Source organism: Pongo abelii, chromosome 4 (genome assembly GCF_028885655.2).
Source record: "Pongo abelii isolate AG06213 chromosome 4, NHGRI_mPonAbe1-v2.0_pri, whole genome shotgun sequence".
Lineage (NCBI taxonomy): Eukaryota > Metazoa > Chordata > Mammalia > Primates > Hominidae > Pongo > Pongo abelii.
In genome coordinates this window covers 118,641,039-118,666,881 of record NC_071989.2, presented here as the reverse complement: position 1 = coordinate 118,666,881, position 25,843 = coordinate 118,641,039, and the positions used below count along the sequence as shown (strand labels likewise).

The following is a 25,843-nucleotide window of genomic DNA, read 5'->3' as shown; positions in this document are numbered from 1 at the left end:
TTGAGTCTTTGGAGTATCTTAGAAGAAGGCCGTTTTTAAAAAAATTGCTCTGTTTTGAGAAGAAAACACTCTCTTGAAATTCACCTTGTGGAATCAGTTGCAAGAGGTTAAACATTAAAACCTATTGTGAGTTTTTGGGGGTACTCTAGAACCAGAGCCCCTGATTGCTTGTTGTTCAGGATCTATGAAGAAATGTGATTATATGTGATATTTATTACTCAGATTCATCAGAGCACTACTCTGAACTCAAACATATTACTAAAATGTGTCTCTTCTTTGCAGATTTTTACCATAATAAGTAAGAACCCATACTAATTTTTATTGAAAATAAATGTATCTGGTAATGCAGACATGCATTTCCTCTGGCCTATTACATTTTTTTACATTAAAAGTTGATTATTATTATTATTTTCCATTACAATCTTTATCCTTTCCTCCATAAAATTTTCAGGTTGGATTCAGTACTGGCTTTACTGGTCCTTGGGGAGGCTGCCAAATTAAACATGGCCTGCTTGAAAGCTTTAATGGACATAGTGAGAGATTTTGTTTCAAGCATTATGTCTGTTCAAAATCAGGTAACATTGCTAATTTATATGTGAAAAGAGAACCGAAGAGAAACAGATTTTATTTTTGCCACTATTTAGATTGTATATCATATTAGCACATATAATATGCATAACTTTATAATAATAAATTTAATTAAATATAAAAGCAAATTCACAGTTACCATTTATCATAAACATTTTTCATTTTCATTACATAATATTAAAATTTATATTTTGGTTGGGGTAAGATCACTTATTGAAACATTTCTGTATTGTTGGTTATTAAATTTGTTTCTAATTGTTCACAGTTAATTATAAGTAATGTTGAATTGTTATTCTCATACATAAAATCTCTATCAACACTTCTGTTTCTTTAGAGTAGGCTAATAAAATTAAATTACCAAGTGAAATACTGTGAAGTTTCTTTCAAAATTTTTGGGACAGATGTCCAAATTATTCTCCATAAGATATATTAATAACTTTCTTGGATTCCTATGAACAATAAATGAAAGTGTCACACACTACAATGGAGCTGTATATCAAAAGGTTCCTTTTGAATATGATATGGAAAATAGTATCTCATTGAATTAATTTACATTCCATTGACTGCTAAGTAAATTGCAAAGTTGTTCTTTATATAATTATTAGCTGTCTATATTTTTTATTCTTTGAACTGTATTTTATGCAATCCACTCATGGTTAAACCCATTTTTTAATGAACACATTTAGAAATATTAGTTTATTATGGTTTTTTTAACAATTATTATAAGTACACTATGTAGTTATTGATATGCAAAGACATATTTTGATGATCAAATATCTATTTTTTTATTTCAGGAAGAAAGTTGCAAGGTAGATGATTTTTCCTGGGCCTGGAATGTAGTCTACATATATACAGTAATTCTTGCAGAAATCTGCTTGTATGCAGCCACTTCTGATTTGCGAAAAACTGCTTTAATTGGTTTCTGTCACTGTAAAAGTTCACAAAAAAATATTTTATACTTGGACAAATCAGTACCTCCAGAATTAAAGGAAACAAGTATTTTAAGTCTTTTGGAATATTTCTCTTCAAAAATGTCAGAGAATTGTAAGTAGATTGTTTTTCACTTTGATGAGTAATATTTTTAAGTGTCACTGTCTAAATATAGTAGTAAGCATTCTACAAAAAGTTGATATTTAGAAATAGCAAATAATTATAAATTTTACAAATTTTGGAAGAATATAACATGATTTTTTTTTTTTTTTTTTTGGAGGCCAGGTGTCACTCTGTCACCCAGGCTGCGATGCAGTGGTGTGATCCCTGCTCACTGTAACCTCCTCTTCTGCTTCAAGCCTTTCTCCTCCCTCAGCCTCCTGAGTAGCTGGGACTACAGACACTCACCACCATGCCTGGCTAAGTTTTGTATTTTTAGTAGAGCTGGGGTTTTGCCATGTTGGCCAGGCTGGTCTCAAACTCCTGACCTCAAGTGATCCACCACGTTTGCCTTCCAAAGTGCTGGGATTACATTCATGAACCACTGTGCCCAGCCAGAAAATTTTTATCAATAATTTTAAAACAACTGAAATAAAAATTAGATTCGGTTGACTGATGATTCAAATTATATACCTTGAAAACAAAAGATGGATTTAGGCAAACCTGGGTAGTGTATATGAAGTTTATTTCCTCTTTATTTTTATTTTGTTCCCCATAGGATTTATCTTCTTTCCTCCATTTTCTTTAGGCATTTACTGTTTCCCTCTTGTTCCTTTCCTGCCCAGAGGATTTCTCTACAATTACTTCACTCAAATATTCTAGTACAATATTCACACCTGACATCTTATAGTCCATCAAATAGTAGCTGTCTTACGTCTCAGGACTAAAGGTCATTTTGCTACTGTATTTATGGGAGATAACAGAATAAAATATTTTGATTTTTCCAAGAGCACTATGGGGACAATGTTAACTCAAAGTAGTCTTTTGTGGTTGAATAAAACTACAGATTTATTGTGAAAAATAATTGCAATTTATATATTATTATAGTCTATTGTGTTTGTGACTCTCATGTCCATTAAATGCTGAGATAATTGATACTGAAGAATCATGTCTGAATTATATTTCTAGTAACCCAGCATCTAGCATAATAATACATAATAGGTAAGCAGTTATGATAGTGGATTTATAATGTAATTAAATAAATCATTAAATTTCAGATATAATTGCAAGATTTTGGAAGGATTTAAAGAAGTAAGATACTGTCTTTAGCCAAAACCATAATTCACTGATTTGGGGGAAATTATGATTGAATATAATTTTAAATAGTAAGACTTTGGAAGTAGATACACATTTCATTCTCAAAAACTTGCTCACTATTTTTAAATTGCCTTCAATATATTTTTTGCTTAATCAATAGATTGAAACCCAGCTTCTGAGTGTAATTAGTGTGACCTTTTCCCACTTCTCAAGCTTTTATTTTTTTATTGGTGCCAATTTTAAACAGATCTTTATTCTTAAGTACAAAAATTGTATTTCTTCCATGTTTATATTATTAATAAAGTGAAGATAAATGAAGGTATTCATTTCTTTTGCTGTTCACAATTTTAATTCTTCAGAATGTCAGAAATTTTCCTACATAGCAGCTCAATACATGATTTTTAAACCACCACTAAACAGACTCATCTACAATTTTGGCCTTCAATTCTTGTCTGGCTATGTAGGTTAGTTTTTCTTGACTTCTAGTGGTAGGTCCAGAAAAGGCCCTCCATGGGAAGAATCTTTACTCCCAGAAACCTCTTGGCCTCCCTTTGATCATGACCCCCTGTACTCTGGCATAATCTTATGATGATGGGATTGCACGTTTCTGTGGATACTCACAAAACTCACATTTTTTTTCCTCCTCAACAGTCTGATATTTTTAAATTTATTTATTATTATACTTTAAGTTCTGGGATACATGTGTAGAACTTGCAGGCTTGTTATATAGGTATACATGTGCCATGGTGGTTTTAAGACCCATCTTCTTCTATTTAAGCCCCTCATGCATTAGGTATTTGTCCTAACGCTCTCCCTTCACTTGCCCCCCACCCCCAACAGGCCCGGGTGTGTGATATTCCCCTCCCTGTGTCCATGGGTTCCCATTGTTCAACTCCCACCAGCAAACACGCTGATGTTTGGTTTTCTGTTCCTGTGTGAGTTTGCTAAGAATAATGGTTTCCAGCTTCATCCATGTCCCCACAAAGGACATGAACTCATTCCTTTTTACGGCTGTATAGTATTCCATGGTGTATATGTGCCACATTTTCTTTATCCAGTCAATTATTGATGGGCATTTGGGTTGGTTCCAACTCTTTGCTATTGTGAATAGTGCTGCAATAAACATACGTGTGCATGTGTTTATAGTAGAATGATTTATAATCCTTTGGTTATATACCCAGTAATGCAATTGCTGGGTCAAATGGTATTTCTGGTTCTAGATCCTTGAGGAATCTCCACACTGCCTTCCACAATGGTTGAACTAATTTATACTCCCACCAACAGTATAAAAGCATTCCTATTTCTCCAGATCCTCTCCAGCATCTGTTGTTTCCTGACTTTTTAATGATCGCTATTCTAAGTGGTATGAGATAGTATCTTATTGTGGTTTTGATTTGTATTTCTCTTATGACCAGTGATGATGAACTTTTTTTCATATGCTTGTTTTGGCCACATAAATGTTTTCTTTTAAGTAGTGTCTGTTAATATCCTTTGCCCACTTGTTGATGGGGTTGTTTTTTCTTATAAATTTGTTCAATTTCCTTGTAGGTTCTGGATATTAGACCTGTGTCAGAAAGATAGATTGAAAAAATTTTCTTCCATTCTATAGGTTGCCTGTTCACTCTGATGATAGTTTCTTTGGCCGTGCAGAAGCTCTTTAGTTTTAGATCCCATTTGTCAATTTTGGCTTTTGTTGCCATTGCTTTTGGTGTTTTAGTCATGAAGTCTTTGCCCATGCCTGTGTCCTGAATGGTATTGCTTAGGTTTTCTTCTAGGGTTTTTGTGGTTTTAGATATTCCATTTAAGTCTTTAACCCATCTTGAGTTAATTTTTGTATAAGGTTTAAGTAAGGGGTCCAGTTTCACTTTTCTGCATATGGCTAGCCAGTTTTCCCAGCACCATTTATTAAATAGAAAATCCTTTCCCCATTGCTTGTTTTTGTCAGGTTTGTCAAAGATCAGATGATGGTAAGTGCGTTGTGTTATTTCTGAAGCCTCTGTTCTGTTCCACTGGTTTATATATCTGTTTTGGTACCAGTACCATGCTGTTTTGGTTACTATAGCCTTGTAGTATAGTTTGAAGTCAGGTAGCATGATGCCTCCAACTTTGTTCTTTTTGCTTAGGATTTTCTTGGCTATACAGACTCTTTTTTGGTTCCATATGAAATTTAATGTAGTTTTTTATAGTTTTGTGAAGAAAGTCAATGGTAGCTTGATGGGAATAGTATTGAATCTATAAATTAATTTGGGCATTATTGCAATTTTTACGATATTGATTCTTCCTATCCATGAGCATGGAATGTTTTTCCATTTGTTTGTGTCCTCTCTTATTTCCTTGAGCAGTGGTTTGTAGTTCTCCTTGAAGAGGTCCTTCACATCCTTTTTAAGTTTGATTCCTAGGAATTTTCTTTTCTTTGTAGCAATTGTGAATGGGAGTTCATTCATGATTTGGGCTGTCTATCACTGGTGTATAGGAATGCTTATGATTTTTGCAAATTAATTTTATATTCTGAGATTTTGCTGAAGTTGCTTATCAGCTTGAGGAGTTTTTGGGCTGAGTCAATGGGGTTTTCTAAATATGCAATCATGTCATCTGCAAACAGAGAGAAGTTGACTTCCTCTATTCCTATTTGAATGCCCTTCATTTCTTTCTCTTGCCTGATTTCCCTCCAATACTATGTTGAATAGGAGTGGTGAGAGAGGGCATCTTTGTCTGGTGCCAGTTGTTGAAGGGAATACTTTTAGCTTTTGCCTATTCAGTATGATATTGACTATGAGTTTGTTACTGATGGCTCTTATTGTTTTGAGATATGTTCATCAATACCCAGTTTATTGAGTGCTTTTAGCATTAAGGGGTGTTGAATTTTATCAAAGGCCTTTTCTGCATCTATTGAGATAATCATGTGGCTTTTATCATTGGTTCTGTTTATATGATGGATTATGTTTATTGATTTGCATATGTTGAACCAGCCTTGCATCTCAGGGATGAAGCTGACTTGATCGTGGTGGATAAGCTTTTTATGTGCTGCCTGCTTTGGTTTGCTAGTGTTTTACTGAGGATTTTCACATCGGTGTTCATCAGGGATATTGGCCTGAAACCTTTTTTTGTTGTGTCTCTGCCAGGTTTTGCTATCAGGATGATGCTGGCCTCATAAAATGTGTTAGGGAGGAGTCCCCATTTTTCTATTGTTTGGATTAGTTTCAGAAGGAATGGTACCAGCTCCTCTTTGTACCTCTGGTAGAATTAGTCTGTGATTCCATCTGGTTCTGGGCTTTTTTTTCGGTTGGTAGGCTATTAATTACTGCCTCAATTTCAGAACTTGTTATTTGTCCCTTCAGAGATCCAACTTCTTCCTGATTTAGGCTTGGGAGGTTGTATGGGTCCAGGAATTTATCCATTTCTTCTAGGTTTTCTAGTTTATTTGCATAGAGGTGTTTATAGTATTCTCTGATGGTAGTTTTTGTTTCTGTGGGATCAGTGGTGATATCCCCTTTATCATTTTTTATTGCGTGTATTTGATTCTTCTCTCTTTTCTTCTTTAATAGTCTGGCTAGCATTCTATTTTGTTATTCTTTTCAAAAAACCAGCTCCCGGATTCATTGATTTTTTTGAAGGATTTTTTGTGTCTCTATCTCCTTCAGTTCTGCTCTGATCTTAGTTATTTCTTGTCTTCTGCTCGCTTTTGAATTTGTTTGTTCTTGCTTCTCTAGTTCTTTTAACTGTGATGTTAGGGTGTCGATTTTAGATCTTCCCGGCTTTCTGATGTGGGCATTTAGTACTATAAATTCCCCTTTTAAAACTGCTTTAGCTGTGTCCCAGAGATTCTGGTACGTTGTTCCTTTGTTGTCACTGGTTTCAAAGAACTTATTTGTTTCTGCCTTAATTTCATCATTTACACAGTAGTCATCCAGGAGCAGGTTGTTGAGCTTTCATGTAGTTTTGTGGTTTTGAGTGAGTTTCTTAATCCTGAGTTATAATTTGATTGCACTGTGGTCTGAGAGACTGTTATGATTTCCGTTCTTTTCATTTGCTGAAGAGCGTTTTACTTCCAATTATGTGGTCGATTTTAGAATAAGTGTGATGTGGTGCTGAGAAGGGTGTATATTCTGTTGATTTGCGGTGGAGAGTTTTGTAGATGTCTATTAGGTCCACTTGGTCCAGAGCTGAGTTCAAGTCCTGAATATCCTTGTTAATTTCCTGTCTCATTGATCTGTCTAATATTGACAGTGGGCTATTAAAGTCTCCCACTATTATTGTGTGGGAGTCTATATCTCTTTGTAGGTCTCTAAGAACTTGCTTTATGAATCTGAGTGCTCCTGTATTGGGTGCATATATGTTTAAGATAGCTCTTCTTGATGCGTGGATCCCTTTACCATTATGTAATGCCATTCTTTGTCTTTTTTTTTTTATCTTTGTTGGCTTAAAGTCTGTTTCATCAGAGACTAGGATTGCAACCCCTGCATTTTTGCTTTCCATTTGCTTGGTAAATATTCCTCCATTCCTTTATTTTGAGCCTATGTATGTCTTTGCATGTGAGATGGGTCTCCTGAATACAGCACACTGATGGATCTTGACTCTTTATCCAATTTTCCAGTCGGTGTCTTTTAACTGGGACATTTAGCCTATTTACATTTAAGGTTAATATTGTTATATGTGAATTTGATCCTGTCTTCATGATGCTAGCCGGTTATTTTGCGCAGTAGTTGATGCAGTTTCTTCATAGTGTCATTGGTCTTTATATTTTGGCATGTTTTTGCAGTGGCTGGTACTGATCTTTCCTTTCCATATTTAATGCCTCTTTCAGGAGCTCTTGTAAGGCAGGCCTGGTGGTGACAAAATCCTTTAGCATTTGCTTGTCTCTAAAGGATTTTATTTCTCCTTTACTTATGAAGCAAATTAGTTTGGCTTGATATGAAATTCTGGGTTGAAAATTCTTTTCTTTAAGAATGTTGAATATCGGCCCCCACTCTCTTCTGCCGAGAGATCTGCTCTTAGTCTGATGGGCTTCCCTTTGTAGGTAACCTGATCTTTCTCTCTGGCTGCCCTTAACAATTTTTCCCACATTTCAGCCTTGGAGAATCAGACAATTGTGTGTCTTGGGGTTGCTCTTCTCGAGGAGTATCTTAGTGGTGTTCTCTGTATTTCCTGAATTTGCATGTTGGCCTGTCTTACTAGGTTGGGGAAGTTCTTCTGGATAATATCCTGAAGTGTGTTTTCCAACTTGGTTCCATTCTCCCCGTCACTTTGAGGTACACCAATCAGTCGTAGGTTTGGTCTTTCCACATGGTCCCATATCTCTTGGAGGTTTTGTTCATTTCTTTTCATTCTTTTTTCTCTGATTTTGTCTTTATGTTTTGTTTCATTAAGTTGATCTTCAATCTCTGATACCTTTTCTTCCACTTGATCGATTCAGCTATTGATACTTGTGTATGCTTCACAAAGTTCTTATGCTGTGTTTTTCAGCTCCATCAGATCATTTATGTTATTTTCTAAACTAGATATTCTAGTTAGCCGTTCCTGTAATCTTTTATCAAAGTTCTTAGTTTCCTTGTATTGGGTTAGAACATACTCCTTTAGCTCAGAGGAGTTTGTTATTACCCACCTTTTGAAGCCTAGTTCTGTCAACTCATCAAACTCATTCTTCATACAGTTTTGTGCCCTTGTTGGAAAGGAGTTGCAATCATTTGGAGGAGAAGAGGCATTCTGGTTTTTAGAATTTTCAGCATTTTTGCACTGGTTTTCCCTCATCTTTGTGAATTTATCTACCTTTGATCTTTGATGCTGATGCATTTTGGATAGCGTTTTTGAGTGGGTGTCCTTTTAGTTGATATTGATGTTATTGCTTTTTGTTTCTTAGTTTTCCTTCTAACAGTCAGGCCCCTCTTCTGCAGGTCTGCTGGAGTTTGCTGGAGGTCCACTCCAGACCCTGTATGCCTGGGTATCACCAGCAGAAGCTGCAGTATGGCAAAAATTGCTGCCTGTTCCTTGCTCTGGTAGCTTCATCCCAGAAGGGTACCTTTGGTTAGAAATGTAGAAATCACCCGACTTCTGCGTTGGTTTCACTGGGAGCTGCAGACCAGAGCTGTTCCCATTCGGCCATCTTGCCAGACTCCCCCAACAGTCTGATTTTTAAAAAATTTTTAAATGTCAACTTTTGAGTATACATAGTAGGTGTATATATTTATCAGGTATGTGGGATATTTTGATACAGGCATTCAATGTGTAATAATTACATCAGGATAAATGAGGTATTGAATACCTCAAGCATTTAGCTTTTGTGTTACAAACAATCCAATTATACTCTTTAGTTATTTGTAAAAGTGCAATAAATTATTATTGACTATAGGCACTTTGTCGTGCCATCAAATACTAGAGCTTATTCATTCTTTCCATTTTTTGTACCCATTGACAACCCCTATTTCCTCCTCATCACCCTATTGCCCTTTCAAGCCTCTAGTAACCATCATTCTACTCTCTATCTCCATGAGTTCAATTGTTTTAATTTTTAGCTCCCACAAATAAGCAAGAATATGCAGGTTGTCTTGCTGTACCTGGCTTATTTCATTTAACATAATGACCTCTAGTTCCATACATGTGGTTGCAGAAGACAGAGTCTCATAATTTTTCACAAGTGTCTGTCAACAGATGAATGGATAAAGAAAATCTGATATTTTTCCCCAGGAAGTTCATAATTTTATTGAATTCATTTACTCATTGTTAATCTTTTATTTTGAAGTTTTTAAATCTTTTCCTGAAGACTTTATTTTGATGGCCTAGAATTTGGGTGAATTCTTGGAAGACATTTTGTCTTTCTGCTAATCATCTACAGCTTAATAATTTCCAGTTTTCTGGAAAACACATCCAAAAGCTTCCTAGCTCAAATATTGTTCTTTTTACCTATAATGGCATCAAAGCAGACCTACTGAGAATCTTCTTGGTATTATGTGAGCTTTCCTCCTTCTGAGCAGTGCCATACATTATGGACAACTATGTGAACTCACACTTGCTAAGAATATAGTTATTCTTGGTCATTGTTTTCTCATCTTTATAAATTTAAATAGACACACTTGTTTCTGTTTGGTATGACATCCAAGAACAATCAATTCTGATTTTTGCCATCTGTGTCCCTGGATGAGATAGCCACCTAGATACTTGTATGGTGAGCAACAGTTTCATCAAAGATGGTACTACTTTTGTATAATTATTTGTCATTGAATAAACTAGGAGGTTCTGAATACCATTGTGTCAACAGCCAGACAATGTTACGAATCAAAGAGCTATTTCTACAGGTCACATGCTATCAGCATTTCAGTCTTTAAAATGGCACAGTGATAGAGAGGCGGAAGGTAATCCCTAACAGACTAGATTCTTGAAGAAATTGCCCTTTGTACATTCACAAGTGGTTTAGAGGAAATGGATAGCTTTTTTTGTTTGTTTTTTGTTTTTGTTTTTGTTTTCATTTTCTTTGCTTTCACTGATGTCTTTCTTATGTTCGCACTTGAGCTAAGAAATGAGATGAATAACCCATATTTTATCAATGTTTTCTCAACACGGTGGACAAATAGGTGTTGTAATGTTGAATGCTTTTAAAGGTTTGATCTGCATTAAAGAGGATAGACATATGAAAAGTGCCTCTTCATAGTCAAAAGTCAGTACATTTTTCTATGACATCTAACTTCTTGTAGAAGCCATAAATAGTACTAGTGGCATTTGTCTCACTGATGATTCTATTTTGAAATGCTCAATTCTTACCAAAGCTTTGTGGTTTCTTGTGAGAAATGATTGAAATAAGTTGATAACATGTTGAAAATTTAGGTAAAGATGTCCCAAGGATATATTCTTCAATTTTCTTCATCTCTGTCGTAACCAGAGAATATAACACCTCTAGATGTAAACTTTTGATCTCTGCTTCATGTTTCTACTGGATCTTTGGCTTTTATGTAAGTCACTACCAAGAAAAGCCATTACATGACAAATACATTGTCAAGTATCTCACCAGTCAAATAATAGGAATTGAAAACTGTACTGATGTGGTCCATTGTAACATGATCCTTTGTAGCATTACTGAGTAATTCTTCCACATAGAGAAAATGATTTTTTCTGGGTGTCCTGCATGCATGATCATTGGTAATAAAGCCCAGTTCCACAGGACCACAGAAAATAGAGGGTTCCAAAGGTAGTATCATCTGTGTGGGCTTTTTCAACATACTTACTGAGAGATAAGGGTCTGTCTTTCTGAAAAGTGATATAAATAATCTGGAGCTTCTGCTTTATTTAATTGAAAATTATTTTTTCTCATAATAATACCTTTAACATTAGTAAGTCTTTTGTTTAGAGTGAAAAAAACCCAGATCTGGAGTCAAATGAACTCATACTGTATTTTAATTTTGTCACTTGAATATCAGAATCCTAAATCAAAGCATTTAATTTTTCTAAAACTTATTTTCATTACCTAATACTTATGATAAGAATACTGTCCATGGGATAGGACGTTGGGTGAGAAAAAACTATGGAAACATACAGACTCTTGGCATATTACCTAGTGCATGGTAAAGGCCCAGTAAATGTTAATAGATATTATGGTGGTTAATGTAGTTTAATATTATTATAGTGAGAAACTATAGGTGAGGAAGTATTTCTTTTTGTAATGCTTATTCCTATATACATTGCATATCTGGAGGAATCTTACTTTATTTATATATAAGGTACATATGACACTGAAAATCATTTAAGATAGTATCAAGAGATTCTCATTCCACAGCCTCCCAAGTAGCTGGGATTACAGGTGTGTGTCACCATGCTTGACTAATTTTTGTATTTTTAGTAGAGTCCAGGTTTTGCCATGTTGCTCAGGCTGGTCTCAAACTCCTGGCAGTAAGTGATCCACCCATTTGGGCCTCCCAGAGTACTGAGATTATAGGCGTGAGACACCACACTTGGCCTCAAATAATGTTCTTATGGACCATTTTTACATAAAACCTTTATTACAAAGAAACAATTTAAATCATGGTTTTGTGAAGGCATTATTCTAAGAAATTAAAATAATGACTCCTGATATGGTTTAGCTCTGTGTTCCCCACCCAAATCTCTTCCAATTGTAATCCCTACATGTTGAGACCTATAATCTCCATGTGTCTAGGGAGGGAGGTGACTAGATCATGAGGACGGTTTCCCTCATGCTGTTCTCATGATAGTGAGTGAGTTCTCATGAGATCTGATGGTTTTATACGTGTTTGAAAGTTTCTCCTTTGCTCTTCTCTCTCCTGCTGCCTTGTGAAAAAGGTGCTTGCTTCCCCTTCCACCATGATTATAAGTTTCCTGAGGCTTCCCTAGCCATGTGGAACTGTGAGTCAATTAAACCTCTTTTATTTATAAATTACTCAGTCTCAGGGAAGTTCTTTACAGCAGTGTGAAAACAGATGAATACAACCCCCATGAAGATAATGTGAAGATGTTTTCCTTTGATCTTATCTCGGTGATCCCCAACATTTTTGGCACCAGAGACCAGTTTCCTGGAAGGCAGTTTTTCCCCTGACAGTGGGGTGGAGTGGGGTGGGGGATGGTTTTGATGAAACTGCTTCATCTCAGATCATCAGGCATTAGTTAAATTTTCATAAGGAGCAGCAACTTAGATCCCACTCATGCACAGTTCACAATAGGGTTCATGTTCCTATGAGAATGTAATACCACTGATCTGACAGGAGGTAGAGCTCAAGTGATAATGTTCACTCACTGGCCATTCATCTCCTATGTATGGCCCAGTTCCTAACAGGACACGGACTGGTAGGTTTGGGGACCCCTGTTTATCTGATACAGGAGTAGAACTTGAAGAATCTAGAGGACAAGAAGGCTACTTAACATGTCCCTTTTCCACTCTGAGGTTTGTGTGAGACAAGCTTTTCACAGAGTCAAATGGCTATTAATTCAAGTTGGGGTCTCTGGCTAGTAACTGTAGTGCTGAGTGGTGGTTTTTTATTGAATATAAAATTTTTTATATGCTTACAAATATTTCTTATGCATTTGACATTTGGTTGAAATTCAAAGAGTCTGACTTTTATTATTCCTTTTATGGAGAACCATCCTACACATGTCTTAATAGAGTTAAGCTGCAGGAAAGTTTGAATATGTTCAAGTACCTAAATAAACCCTTATTTGAAATACAAATTTTTTCAGCATAGTCTCAAAGAAGAGATTATTTTGAGCTGGAAAACTATGAGGGAACGTGAATAAAATTAATTTATTTAAACATACAGAATTTTTGCTTGATCCCTGTTGAGATTCTGATTTTGAAAAACATTTTGCCTTTATGGGTCATAAAAGATATTAACAATTAACTTTATTTTATGTATTTATTGAGCTCTTTGAATGTTCCAGGCATTTTCTAGGCACTTGACGTGCATCATTTAACTCATTAATCATTACAACAAGATTATGACACAGATACTCATATTATCCCCATTTTCGAGGGAGAAAACTGAGGCAATAAAAGTTTAATTGTCCAAAGAAGTATAATTAATAAATGGTACATTTGAGACTGAATGAAGGCATTCTCATTTTGGAGTCCATGCTAATAACTGCTTCCCTATACTGAACTAACTAGACTAGATGGTTCATTCAATGAAATTTTAACAAACGTCCATCTGCATGTTGGAGAATGTGCAAAAGGTGACATTGAGAAATTCTCTCAGTCATTATCCTATAGCATTATTTGCCACAGACCCTATATCATGTGTGATCCATATTTTTAACATAAGTTCCTGGGCCTTTTCTAGAACTTTGCATCAGACTTTTTAAAAGGTGGGGTCCAGGGGTCTGTGTCATTAAAACACTTCCCACGTTATAGATTGAGAACACCTAGCCTATACATTTAGCTGTTAAACATGATAGTAAAATGTTCTCATTACAGAGGAAAATATTTTTCTTAATTCCTGTTACAGACCCGTATGCATCCAGACTGTTAGTATTTATTTTTGATGACTTATATATATCTTTACTAACAGGGAAGCACAGCTTTGTGTTCTATCTTTCAACTTTGAAATGCCATCTTCCTATGTTCCTACTTTGGTTTCACAGTGAAAAAATAATAGATTTTTTAGAAGCCTGAATTATCTGGAGTCTGTGTTGTGATAATAAAACTTGGAAATGATGTCTTCTGTGGGAAACTAACAGACACTGAGTTAGTGTGTCTTGTATAAGAGGGTGAAATATTTAGAAATAGATAATGAATGATAGACCCCAAAATATCTCAGAGTACTAAGTCTTCTCAGTCATACAGCACTCATCTAATGCACGAATCTCTTCCAGATGTTTGCAAACAGTGAACAAAGTCTGCTTAAAAGTCAACAGACAGGTAGGACTCCCAGTCTCCCAAAGCAGGTCTTTCCACTTTTGGACTCTGAAAGATCTGTCCTTATACTACAATGAAATTTTTCTTTCCATATTTTCCAAACCTGGGCTTAAATTTTGTGCCCTAGATGCAACCAAAATGAATCGATTCATTTTCTCGCGTTCTAGCCCTTCCAGTATGTGAAGATAATTGCATTGGTTTCCCTCACCACCTCTCCACCCTGCTGTCATCTCTCATCTCTTTGCTTACTGCCAAGTTCTTGTGGTAATTTTTTGTAGTACATGAAAAACATATTTTCCATATGGCTTATAATTAACTTCTTACGTTTGCTGGGAGTTTGTTGTGTTGTCATCTTTGCCTGGATTTACAATAATTTATTCCAATAATATAATATGATGTGAAGACGTGTATAGGACCCAAGTACTTTTCCATTCAGTGTTGTCTCAGAATGGAAAAAGTAAAATATGGCATTCTTCCTTTCATTTGTTTGTTGAGAATGGTTTTCTAAGCCGGTTCTCCAATGACAGTAGTGAATGAAATATATGTCACAGTTGTGAAATAGCTTTGTATGCTTCATTTTGATTCATTTTAACTTAGAAAAAAACATTAGCACAGAGCAATAATTCCTTTTTAAAAAGTAAGTGAGAGTTAATTGGTATCTTAGAACCAATTAAAACTTTTAATGATACTCTATTAGATCTTTCATATATCTCTTACCTTGGTGAAGGTTATTCAAGAAAGTATTCAGTAATAAGGTTGTGGTTTTTATACATGGAAAATATTTTACTCTTAAAAAATGTATATATATGTTAGCAATAGAATTGAGGCAATCTTAATCATTCACTGTTCTGTGTGCTGACACATCTAAAAGTATAATATCACTGATTATATTATATACATATACAGAAGTTAACCAAATGTATCTATTTTTTAGATTCCTAAAATAATTTTATTGAGGTATAATTGACAGACAATACAATGTGCATATTTAAGCTGTACAGCCTGACAAGTTTGACATATATATGTGTGTGTATATATATATATATATATATATATACACATGTACCCATGAAACCATCATCATAATAAAAGATGACCCATAAGAATTATTTCCTAGGATCTGTCTGGGTACAAAAGTGGCTTCTATTTTCAAGGAAAGAGTAGGGTATGGCTGGTGGGTTGGCAACTAAATATAGTAATGACTTTCCTTTAACAGAGAAAATGTCAGGTTTGTGCACAACAAACTAACATAACTTAGTTATATGTTTTATTGTCTGCAAGTTTTAATAGTCACGGTACTAGCAATTTGAACAGCCACAATATTTACACATTTGGAGTTTACCATCTTGTTTGATAACATAGCAAATGTCATATGCTGGAGATTTATGAAGTCTAACAGTTTATTTTATAAGCTTAGTGAGACACCTGTAAAATGTTTTATTTTAATATTCACCTGGTGTATTTTGTGCTATTTTTGTGTTAACCTGAATTTATTGTGTGTGTGTGTCTATGGGTGTATATGTATATATGTGTCTGCATAGACACACACACACATACATATATAATGCCTCATTATGTTGATCTGCTAAAATAATTGATAACTTCTGTCCTAATTTAAAATGGATGAATTGTCACTTTTTGCATACTGAATGATTTTAGTTACATTTGTCTAATGCTGCTTTATTATTAATTTCTCTTTTTATAACTTGCGATTTTCCCACTGAAATTGTGTTGCTCTTTTATGTCCTCCAAGTTTTTATTTTATTGGTTGGTTTTTGAAATAAAATAACACTCAGCAGCTCAACTACTGTGTTCTTTTGAGAATGTTATAAGATTACACTTGATTCTAGTGCATTTAACTATAGTAGTAATAAACTTAAATCTAAAAGTAATAAACTTAAATCTAAGTTTAAATCTAAGTAAGTAATAAACTTAAATCTAAAAATTTATGAGGAGTAACATAAACTCACCCTCTGATTACCTATGGCTTATTATTTTTGTAAGTCTACCAATAGGATGTGAAAGTCTTTCCTTGCTGTGCTGTTTTGTGTTACTGTGCTCCATCTTTCAGGGAAGCATTGCTAAGCAGCTCTGGGCTTTGGATGTCTATGTCCCATTCATATTAAGAATGTTTTTGATGTAAAAAAAAACTTGAGATACATTTGTGTGTGTAATTGTGTGTGTGTGTGTGTGAAAGGGTGTGTATGGAAATATGCCTTCTATGCTGATATTTCATAAATGTAGCACTTTCATGGGGGAAAGAATTACCAATAGTTTTGATAATTAATTATCTATTTGACTTTTTAAAAGTGATTATTAAGTACCATAACCACACATAAGTTCCAAAAATTTCTCATAAATTAAAACTTTTAAAATAACTTGGAGAAAATAGAGCACAGTACCTTTATGACCATCAAACAAGAAAGGGTTTCATAAACAAAACAGAAAAATCACAAATTGTAAAAGATGTGATTGGAAAATTTATACAAAAATGTAAAATATCTGGGCAGAAAAAAATGAGAGAAAATTAAAATAAGTTAAAAGTGAAATTTTGGAAATATATGTACCTATTATAAAATAGAAATAATAATAAAAGAAATACCACTTGTTACTATTGACATGCCTTCCCTGTTGTTTCTAAACTTGCTAGATGGCCATAAATGGACCAATTTTAAATCTTAACTTGACCTGTATCTCTTTCTCTCCACTGTCCCCCTTCCCCGTGATTAAGCTGTGTACCACAAGTTGACCTATAAGTCAGAAGTTCGAAAAATCTAATATACTCTTTCCAAACCTGCAAACTTCTCTGAGAAAATGTATGTAGTGACTAGTTTGGGATGAGTTTGTCAAATCTCTAGGTTGCAGCTGTATGCTTTTGCCTTTTTTGTTTGCATTAGTACTTCAAGGTAAGGGTGAGAAAGGCCTGGAACTGGACATGTCAGGAAAATAGCCCTAAGTCAGGGACTTCGGAGACTGCAGGGAGCTGGATGAGAAACTGCTGCAGGCACTCTTTCCTCCCTCATGCTCACTGCAGCCTTGGGTTGAGCTGTCATCCAGAGCCCTTGGAACTGCAGGGAGGGCAGAGGAGAAGAGTTTCAGTTTAGAATATGTGAGAAGAAAAGCTAGAAATTTTAAATATGAGGTGAAGGAAGAAGAATCCCTGTGGCCAAATATTCTAAGACTGCCCACTTTTACTCCATTTTCCAAATCTTGAATAGAAGCTATATTTTGTGGTCTAAGAATGCTTTTTCCCAGCAAACATTGTGAAAACCTGACAACTTTCTACCCTGTCAACACTGCTTCAACAACTAAAGCTTAATCTATGGGGCCTGTGGAAAATAGTTATTAACCGTAGAGGTGAGACTTCACTCTCCAAATTTACTTGATCATCTTCACAAAGCCCCAAATAACCAGGATGAAGGGAAAACATTGCTGCTCTTCTCTAGAAGATTTGCTATCATTCCTACCAAATAATTTTAATCTAGCCCTGTACATGTTCAAACTAAAAGTTTCCTATTATCTCCCATTCTGTTTATTCCCTTGTGTGGTTGGTAACTGTTCCTTTTGTTGGAATGGGCTAAAAACACACATTGGAACTTTCAATCCAAAGCTTTTTACCAAGTAAAGGTCTTCACCTACTTAAGAAGGAGCTGGGAATCTTATGGGAATTGTCCTTACATATTTGAAGAATAAACAATACAAAGTATTCCATTCAGATCCATTGGTCTAAAATCCACCTGTAGCTGAACACTGAGGGAAAAGACCCATGAACCAGAAATAATGCAATGTTTCCAAAGTATTTATGGTGCTAAAGTACATTCCAACTTGTCATTTTAAAAATTAATTTTTATAATAATATATCATACCAGAGAAGAAAAAATAAGATTTAGGCTTCCTATCTTAATTAATTATGGTGATATATATTCATTAATGAAAATAACTCACTAAGTGCTTGTAAATTTCTTTGTTACACTAGTAAGAATTATATTAAGATCCTTCAGCATGCTTCAGAATGTTTTTTCTGTCATTTAATATGGTCCAGAAATGAATGCTAAAATTATAGTGTCACTTTACTCTTCACTCCTCCCATCCATCAAGAGTAACATAATATGTTCACAGACAGAGACATCACTAATTTAATCAAACACATGAATCCTGCATCTAGAGACACAATGTTTTACAGCAGATCTCTAGAACTTATTCATCTTGTATTACTGAAATGTTATACCCATTGATTAGCAATTCTCTTATTCCCTCCACCAACCTCTGGTAACTGCCATTCTATTCTTTGCCTCTGGCAGCTTAACTATTTTAGATACCTCATTTAGTGGAATCATGTAGTATTTACCCTTCTGTGATTGGCTTAATTCACTTAGCATAATTTTTCAGGCTTCATCCATGTTGTTGCATATTGCAGAATTTTCTTTTTTTTTTCTTGGTGTGAATATATTTCATTTTATGTGTATATGACATTTTCCTTATCCATTCATCTGTCAACAGACATTTAGATTGTTTACATATCTTGACTATTATGAACAGTGCTGCAATGAGTATGGTAATGCTAATATCTCTTTGAGTTCCTGATTTTAATTCCTTTGGATCAATATCCAGAAGTGGAATTGCCAGATCATATAGCCCTTCCATTTTTAATTTTTAAAGGAAATTGTATGCTGTTTTCTGTAGCAGTTATACCACTTTGCATTCCTACCAGTAGTGTACTGCAGGGATTCCAATTTCCTCACAACCCTGCCGACACTTGTCTTTTTTTTTTTCTTTTTTTTTTTTTTTTTGATAATAGATATTCTAACAGTTGTGAAGTGATATTTAATTGTGCTTTTGATTCGTATTTCCTTGATAATTAGTGATATTGAGCATATTTTCATATACCATTTGGCTACTTCTATGTTTCTTTGGAGAAATGTCTATTTAAGTCCTTTGCCCATTTTGTAATCAAGTTATTAGTTTTATTTTACTATTGAGTTTTAAGAGTTTCTTATTTTCAAGATTAATGTTTCAACATGTAGATGTCTGCAAATATATTCCCCCATTCTGTAAGATGTGATTTTACTCTGTTGATTTTTTCTTTTGTTGTACAGAAGGTTTTTTATTTGATGTAGTTCCACTTGAACTTATTTTTGTTTTTGTTGCCTGTGCTTTTGGTGTTATTTCCGTAGAATCATTGCTAAAACCAATTTTAAGAGTATTTTCCCCATATTTTCTTCTATGAGTTTTAGTTTCAGGTCTTCTGTTCGTCTCTAATCAATTTTGAGTTGATTTTTATGTATGGTATAAGGGTCTAATTTTATTATTTATATATGGATATCCAATTTTCCCAACACCATTTGTTGAAGAGACTATCCTTTTCCCATTATATATTCAGGGCACTCATGTAGAATATCAGTTGGCTGTATATGTGTGGATTTATTTCTGGGATCTCTATTCTGTTCCATTAGTCTATATATCAGTATTTAGGCTAGTACTGTTTTAATTTATGTAGCCTTGAAGTATACTTTGAAATCAGTAAATGTGATGCCTTTGACTTTGTTCTTTTTCAAGATTGTTTTGGCTAGTTGGGATCTTTTTAGGCCATTGAAATTTTTGAGTTTCTTTTTCTATTTCTGTCTAAAATGCCATTGAGATTTTGATGGAGACAGCATTGAATTTGTAGATTACATTAGGTAGTGTAAACATTTTAAAAATATTAAGTATTTCAATCAAGGAACAAAAGATGTCTTTTCATTTGTGTCTCATTTCAGTTTTTAAACAATGTTTTGTGGCTTTTAATGCAGAAGTCTAACTAATTTGCTTAAATTTATTCCTAAGTATTTTATTCTTTTTGTTGCTATCATAAATGTAAGGTTTTACTAATTTCCTTTTTGTATAGTTTGTTATTAGTGTATAGAAACAAATAATTTTTGTATGTTGATTTTGTACCATTCAAGTTTACTAAATTAGTTTAGTTTATTGGTTTTAACACACTTGATTTTGTGGAGTCTTTAGGATTTTCTTCATATAAGATTATGTCATCTGCAAACAGAGATACTTTTACTTCTTCCTGTCTTATTTGGATGCCTTTTATTTGTTTATCTTGCCTAATTGCTCTGGCTAGCACTTTCAGTACTCTGTTAAATAGACATCACCAGAGTAGACAACCTTGGCTTGTTCCTGGTCCAGGTAGTGAGCTCTAGGTTAGTGAACATAGTACCCAATAATTAGTATTTCAGCCACTGCCCCTTCCCCTTGTTTCCACCTCTAGTAGTCCCAGTGTCTATTATTGCCATCTTTATGTCCATGTGTACTCAATGTTTAGCTCCCCCGTATATGTGAGAACATGTGGTATTTGGTTTTCTGTTCCTGTATTAATTTGCTTAGGATAATGGTTTTCAGTTGCATACATGTTGCTATAAAGGATATTATTTCATTCTTTTTATGGCTGTGTAGTATGCCATGGTGTATATGTACCATATTTTCTTTATCCAGTTCACTGTTGATGGACATGTAGGTTGATTCCATGTCTTTGCTATTATGAATACTGCTACAATGAATGCACAAGTGCATGTTGTCTTTTTTGGTAGAATAATTTATTTTCTTCTGGGTATATACAAAGTAATGAGATTGCTGAGTCGAATCATAGTTCTGTTTTAAGAACTTTGAGAAATCTCCAAACTGCTTTCCACTGTGGCTGAACTAATTTACATTCCCACCAACAGTGTATAAGCATTCCCTTTTGTCTGCAACTTTTGCCGGAATCTGTTATTTTTTTATTTTTTAAATAACAGTCACTCTGTTTGGTGTGAGATGGTATCTCATTGTAGTTTTAATTTGCATTTCTCTAATGACTAGAGATGTTGGACTTTTTTATATGCTTTTTGGATGCATGTATGTCTTCTTTTGAGAAGTGTCTGTTTATGTCCTTGCGCATTTTTTTAATGGAGTTGTTTGGTTTTTCCTTGTTAATTTGTTTAAGTTCCTTAAAGATTCTGGATATTAGACCTTTGTTGGATGCATAATTTGCAAATATTTTCTCTCATTTTGTAGGTTGTCTGTTTACTCTGTTGATGGTTCCTTTGACTGTGCAGATGCTCTTTAATTAGTTCCCACCTGTCAATTTTTGGTTTTGTTTTAATTGCTATTGGTGTCTTCATCATGAATTCTTTCTCAGAGCCTGTGTCAAGAATGGCATTTCTTAGGTTTTCTTCTAGGATTTTTATAGTTTGTAGTCTCACATTTAAGTCTTTAATTAAGTCTGAGTTAATTTTTGTATATACCTTAAGGAAGGGGTCCCAGTTTCAATCTTCTGCCTATAGCTAGCAAGTTATCCCAGCACCACTTATTGAATAGGGAGTACTTTCCCACTTCTTGTTATTGTTGACTTTGTCAAAGATCAGATGGTTGTAAGCAAGTGGCTTCATTTCTCGGTTCTCTATGCTGTTCCACTGATCTGTGTGCCTGTTTTTGTACTAGTACCATGCTGTTTTGGCTACTGTAGCCTTGTTGTATAGCTTGAAGTTGGTTAATGTAATGCCTCTGGCTTTGTTCTCTTTGCTTAGGATTGCTTTGGCAATTTGGGCTATTTTTCAATTTCATATGAATTTTTCAATTTCATATGAATTTTAGAATAGTGTTTTTTTCTATTTCTGTAAAAAATAATACTGGTAGTTTGGTAAGAATTGTGTTGACTCTGTATATTGCTTTAAGCAGTATAGCCATTTTATGATATTAATTCTTCTATCCATGAGCATAGAATGTTTTTCCATTTGTATGTATCATCTCTGACTTCTTTCAGCAGTGTTTTGTAGTTCTCCTTATAGAGATCTAACCACCTCCTTGGTTATATCTATTCCTAGGTATTTTATTTCTTTGTGCCTATTGTAAATGGGATTGCATTCTTGATTTGGCTCTCATCCACTATTAGTTGGTAGTTTCATTCCACTGTGGTTGAAAAATATATAGCATAGTTTCAATCTTCTTGAATTTGTGAAGACTTTCATTGTGACCTATTAAGTGATCAGTTCTGGAGAATTTTTTATGTGTACTTGAAAAAAAATTATGTTTGGGGTTATGTGATCTGTATATGCCTTTTAGGTCTATTTAGTCTTTAGTATTGTGCAAGTTGGCTGTTTCTTCATTAATTTTCTGTCTGGTTGTCATCCTTATTATTGAGATTTCCTACTATTATTGTATTGCTGTATTTCTCCCTTTAGTTCTGTCAATGTTTGCCTCATATATAGTCAGGCATTGCTTAAGAATAAGGATATGTTCTTAAAAATGCATCATTAGGCAATTTCACCATTATGCAAGCATAGTAGAGTATACTTACACACACCTAGATGGTATAGCCTACTAAATACCTAGGGTACATGGTATAGCCTATTGCTTCTAGGCTACAAACATATACAGTATGTTAATGTACTGAATACTATAGGCAATTGCAACACAATGCTGTTTGTGCCTCTAAACATAGAAAAGGTAATGCATTGCACTACAACATTACAGCAGCTAAATGTCACCAGCTAATATAATGTTTTTCAGCTCTATCCACTATAATCTTATGGGAAAACTGTCATATATGCAGTCTGTTGTTGACTGAAACACTGTTATGTGGCAAATGTCTGTATTTAGGTGCTTTGATCTTGGTTGCATATATATTTATAATTGTTATATCTTTCTAGTGGATTGATCCTTTTATATTACATAATATTTTTCTTAGTCTATTGTGACAATTTTTTGACTTAAAGCCTATTATTTCTTTTTTCTATATAAGTATAGCCACTCTGGCTTCTTTTCATCATCATTTGCATGGAATGTCTTTTCCATGCCTTACTTTCAGTCTATGTGTATCCTTAAATATAAAGTGACCCCCTTATAGATACCTTATGTTTGAGTCCTATTTTTTATACACTTAGCCACTTTATGTCTTTTGATTGGGAAGTTTAATTAATCTACATTTAAAGTAATTATTGATATATAAGGATTTATTATTGCCATTTTGTTACGTGTTTTATTTTTGTCTCTCTTTTCCTGCTCTGTCTTCTTTTGTGTGTGTGTGTATGTGTTTGTGTTTGTTATTGGCATGCCTTGATTCCTTTCTCTTTTTCTTTTGTGTAACTTCTATAAGTATTTCCTTTGAGATTAATATGGGTCTTACCTAAAATACAACAATCTATTTTGTGTTGAAAACAACATCAATCTTATACAAAGCTCTACACTTCTCAAAGCTCTAATAAACATTTTATGCTTATGATGTCACAATTAACATCTATTTATATTATGTATACATTAACATATTTTTAAATTGATTTACTTACCATTGTTACACTAATATAGTATTATTTGTCTATATATTTACCTTTACCAATGAGCTTTATATTTTCTTATGCTATCATATTGTAGTTTAGCATCCCTTTTTTTCAAGTCGAAGAACTCCCTTTAGGATTTGTTGTAAGGCAATTCTAGTTATAACACGTTCCCTCAACTTTTGTTTGTCTGAGAAAGTATTTCTCTTTTTTTTTTTTTAAACTGCAGTTTTACGGGTATAGTATCTTCCTGGCAGATTTTTTTTTCTTTCATCCCTTTGAACATATCATCTCACTCCCTTCTGGTAGGCAAAATTCCTGCTTAAAAAAATCTTTGGGTAGTCTTAGAATCATCCCCTTGACATGACAAGTTGTTTTTCTCTCACTGCTTTCAAAATTATCTCCTATACTTTTGATATCTTGAATATAATGTGTCTCAGTGTGAATTTCTTTGGGTTAATTTTATTTAAGATCTTTTGGGCCTCCTGGATCTGGATGTACATTTTTCTTCCTAGATTTGCGAAGTTTCCACCCAATTGTGTTTTCTAAATTGTATAGCACTGTGCAAATGGTAGGGGTTATGGCACAAGGGTGTTTCTGCTTTTACTACTGGTTTCAGTGTGGCTAGATTTACACACTAAATCTAAGCCCTTCTACTAGTTTCTGGATTTTTCATAATGAGAATTGATTCATTTGTTCCTATTGAATTGATGTTTCCATGATAGAAAAGAGAGTCCAGTGTTTTCTATTATGCTATCTTGCCGATGTCACGAGACTTTTTCACTTTTTAAAGAGAAACCTTCTAATCAGTGGTTACTGAGTAGAAGAATTAATAAAAATCCTCAAATGGGATGAAGTAGGAGATATTTAGGTAAGAAGAGGAGGAGAAATAACACCAATACGGTTTCAAGAAAGGCAGTTGTAGGTGAATAAATTTTCACTGGACTAGATTTGGTATCACCAATTTTGGATGTCAGCAATTTTGGATGAGTTACAGCTCAGTTTTAGATTACTTAAGGCAACTTGTTATATCTCTTGTAATCTTAGTTTCTTCAAGATTATGGGTTCTAAAAAGGTTTTGCATGTAACATAATGTAGTTATAAAGGTAAAATATTCATATTCTTTTTTACAATTTCCAAGAACATTTTTGTTATTTTCTTCTTTATTTCTTTGTTGTCCCTGGAATACAGAAATCTGTGAGAATTATCTACTTATAATTATTATTCCATCTCTTGGTAGTATAAATTTAGCTTAGTGAAATTTAAAATAAATACAAAAGTCAGAAGTCTGATATTCCTGTAGTTTATTTATTAGAATCAAAATTATTATTGAAAAGAGAATCAACTACTTTTATCCTTGGTTTCCAGTTAAAATTCCAGAAGTTAATTATTTTTATATGTTTTTGTAATTTCATTTTTTTAATTTTTAATTTTAATTTTTTAACTTCTATTTTAAGTTCAGAGATACAAGTGCAGTTTTGTTACATAGGTAAACTTGTGTCATGGGGATTGGTTGTACAGATTATTTTATCATCCAGGTCACTATCACTAAGCCTAGTACCCATTAGTTATGTATCCTGATCTTCTCCCTCCTCCCACCCTCCACCCTCCAAAAAGGCCCCAGTGTGTGTTGTTCCTCTCTGTGTCTCCATGTGTTCTCATCATTTAGCTCCCACTTATAAGTAAGAACATGCAGTATTTGGTTTTCTGTTCTTGTATTAGTTTCTAAGGATAATGGCCTTAAGCTCCACCCATGTCCCTGCAAAAGACATGATCTCATTATTTTTTATGGCTGCATAGTATTCCATGGCATGTGTGTACCACATTTTCTTTATCCAGTCTACTATTCATAAGCATTTAGGTTGATTCTATGTCTTTGCTACTGTGAATAGTGCTGCAGTGAATATACACATGCATGTGTCTTCATAATAAAATGATTTATAGTCCTTTGGGTATATACCTAGTAATGAGATTGCTGGGTAGAATGGTATTTCTGTCCTTAGGTCTTTGAGGAATTGCCACACTGTCTTCCACAATAGCTGAACTAATTTACTCCCACCAACAGTGTATGAGCATTTCTTTTCCTCCACAACTTCACCAGCACCTGTTATTTTTTTACTTTTAACAATTGCCATTCTGACTGGTGTGAGATGGTATCTCATTGTGGTTTTGATTTGCATTTCTGTACTGATCAGTAATGTTGAGCTTTTTTAAAATATGATTGTTAGCCACATCTATGTCTTCTTTTGAGATGTGTCTGTTCCTATCTTTTGCCTACTTTTTATGGGATTTTTTTTCTTGTAAATTTGTTTAATTTTCTAATAGATGCTGCATGTTAGATATTTGTCAGGTACATAATGTGCAAAAATTTTCTCCCATTCCCTAGATTGTCTACTCTGTTCATAGTTTCTTTTGCTGTGCAGTA

At 34.1% G+C, this 25,843-nt stretch overlaps 1 protein-coding gene across 13 annotated transcripts in view; it reads left to right on the top strand.

Moving 5' to 3' along the window:
• TMEM232 (transmembrane protein 232) overlaps nt 1-25,843 on the top strand; it is a 332,283-nt gene that overhangs the window by 126,515 nt on the left and 179,925 nt on the right. For all 13 annotated transcript variants that reach the window (XR_008525429.2, XM_054555806.2, XM_054555796.2 and 10 more), the window contains 2 exons: nt 452-575; nt 1,383-1,632. Coding sequence is in view for 12 of the 13 variants with exons in the window: in XM_054555806.2 (XP_054411781.2) it covers nt 452-575; nt 1,383-1,632 (374 nt within the window). In the remaining variant the exon portion in view is untranslated. The remainder of the gene's footprint in view (nt 1-451; nt 576-1,382; nt 1,633-25,843) is intronic.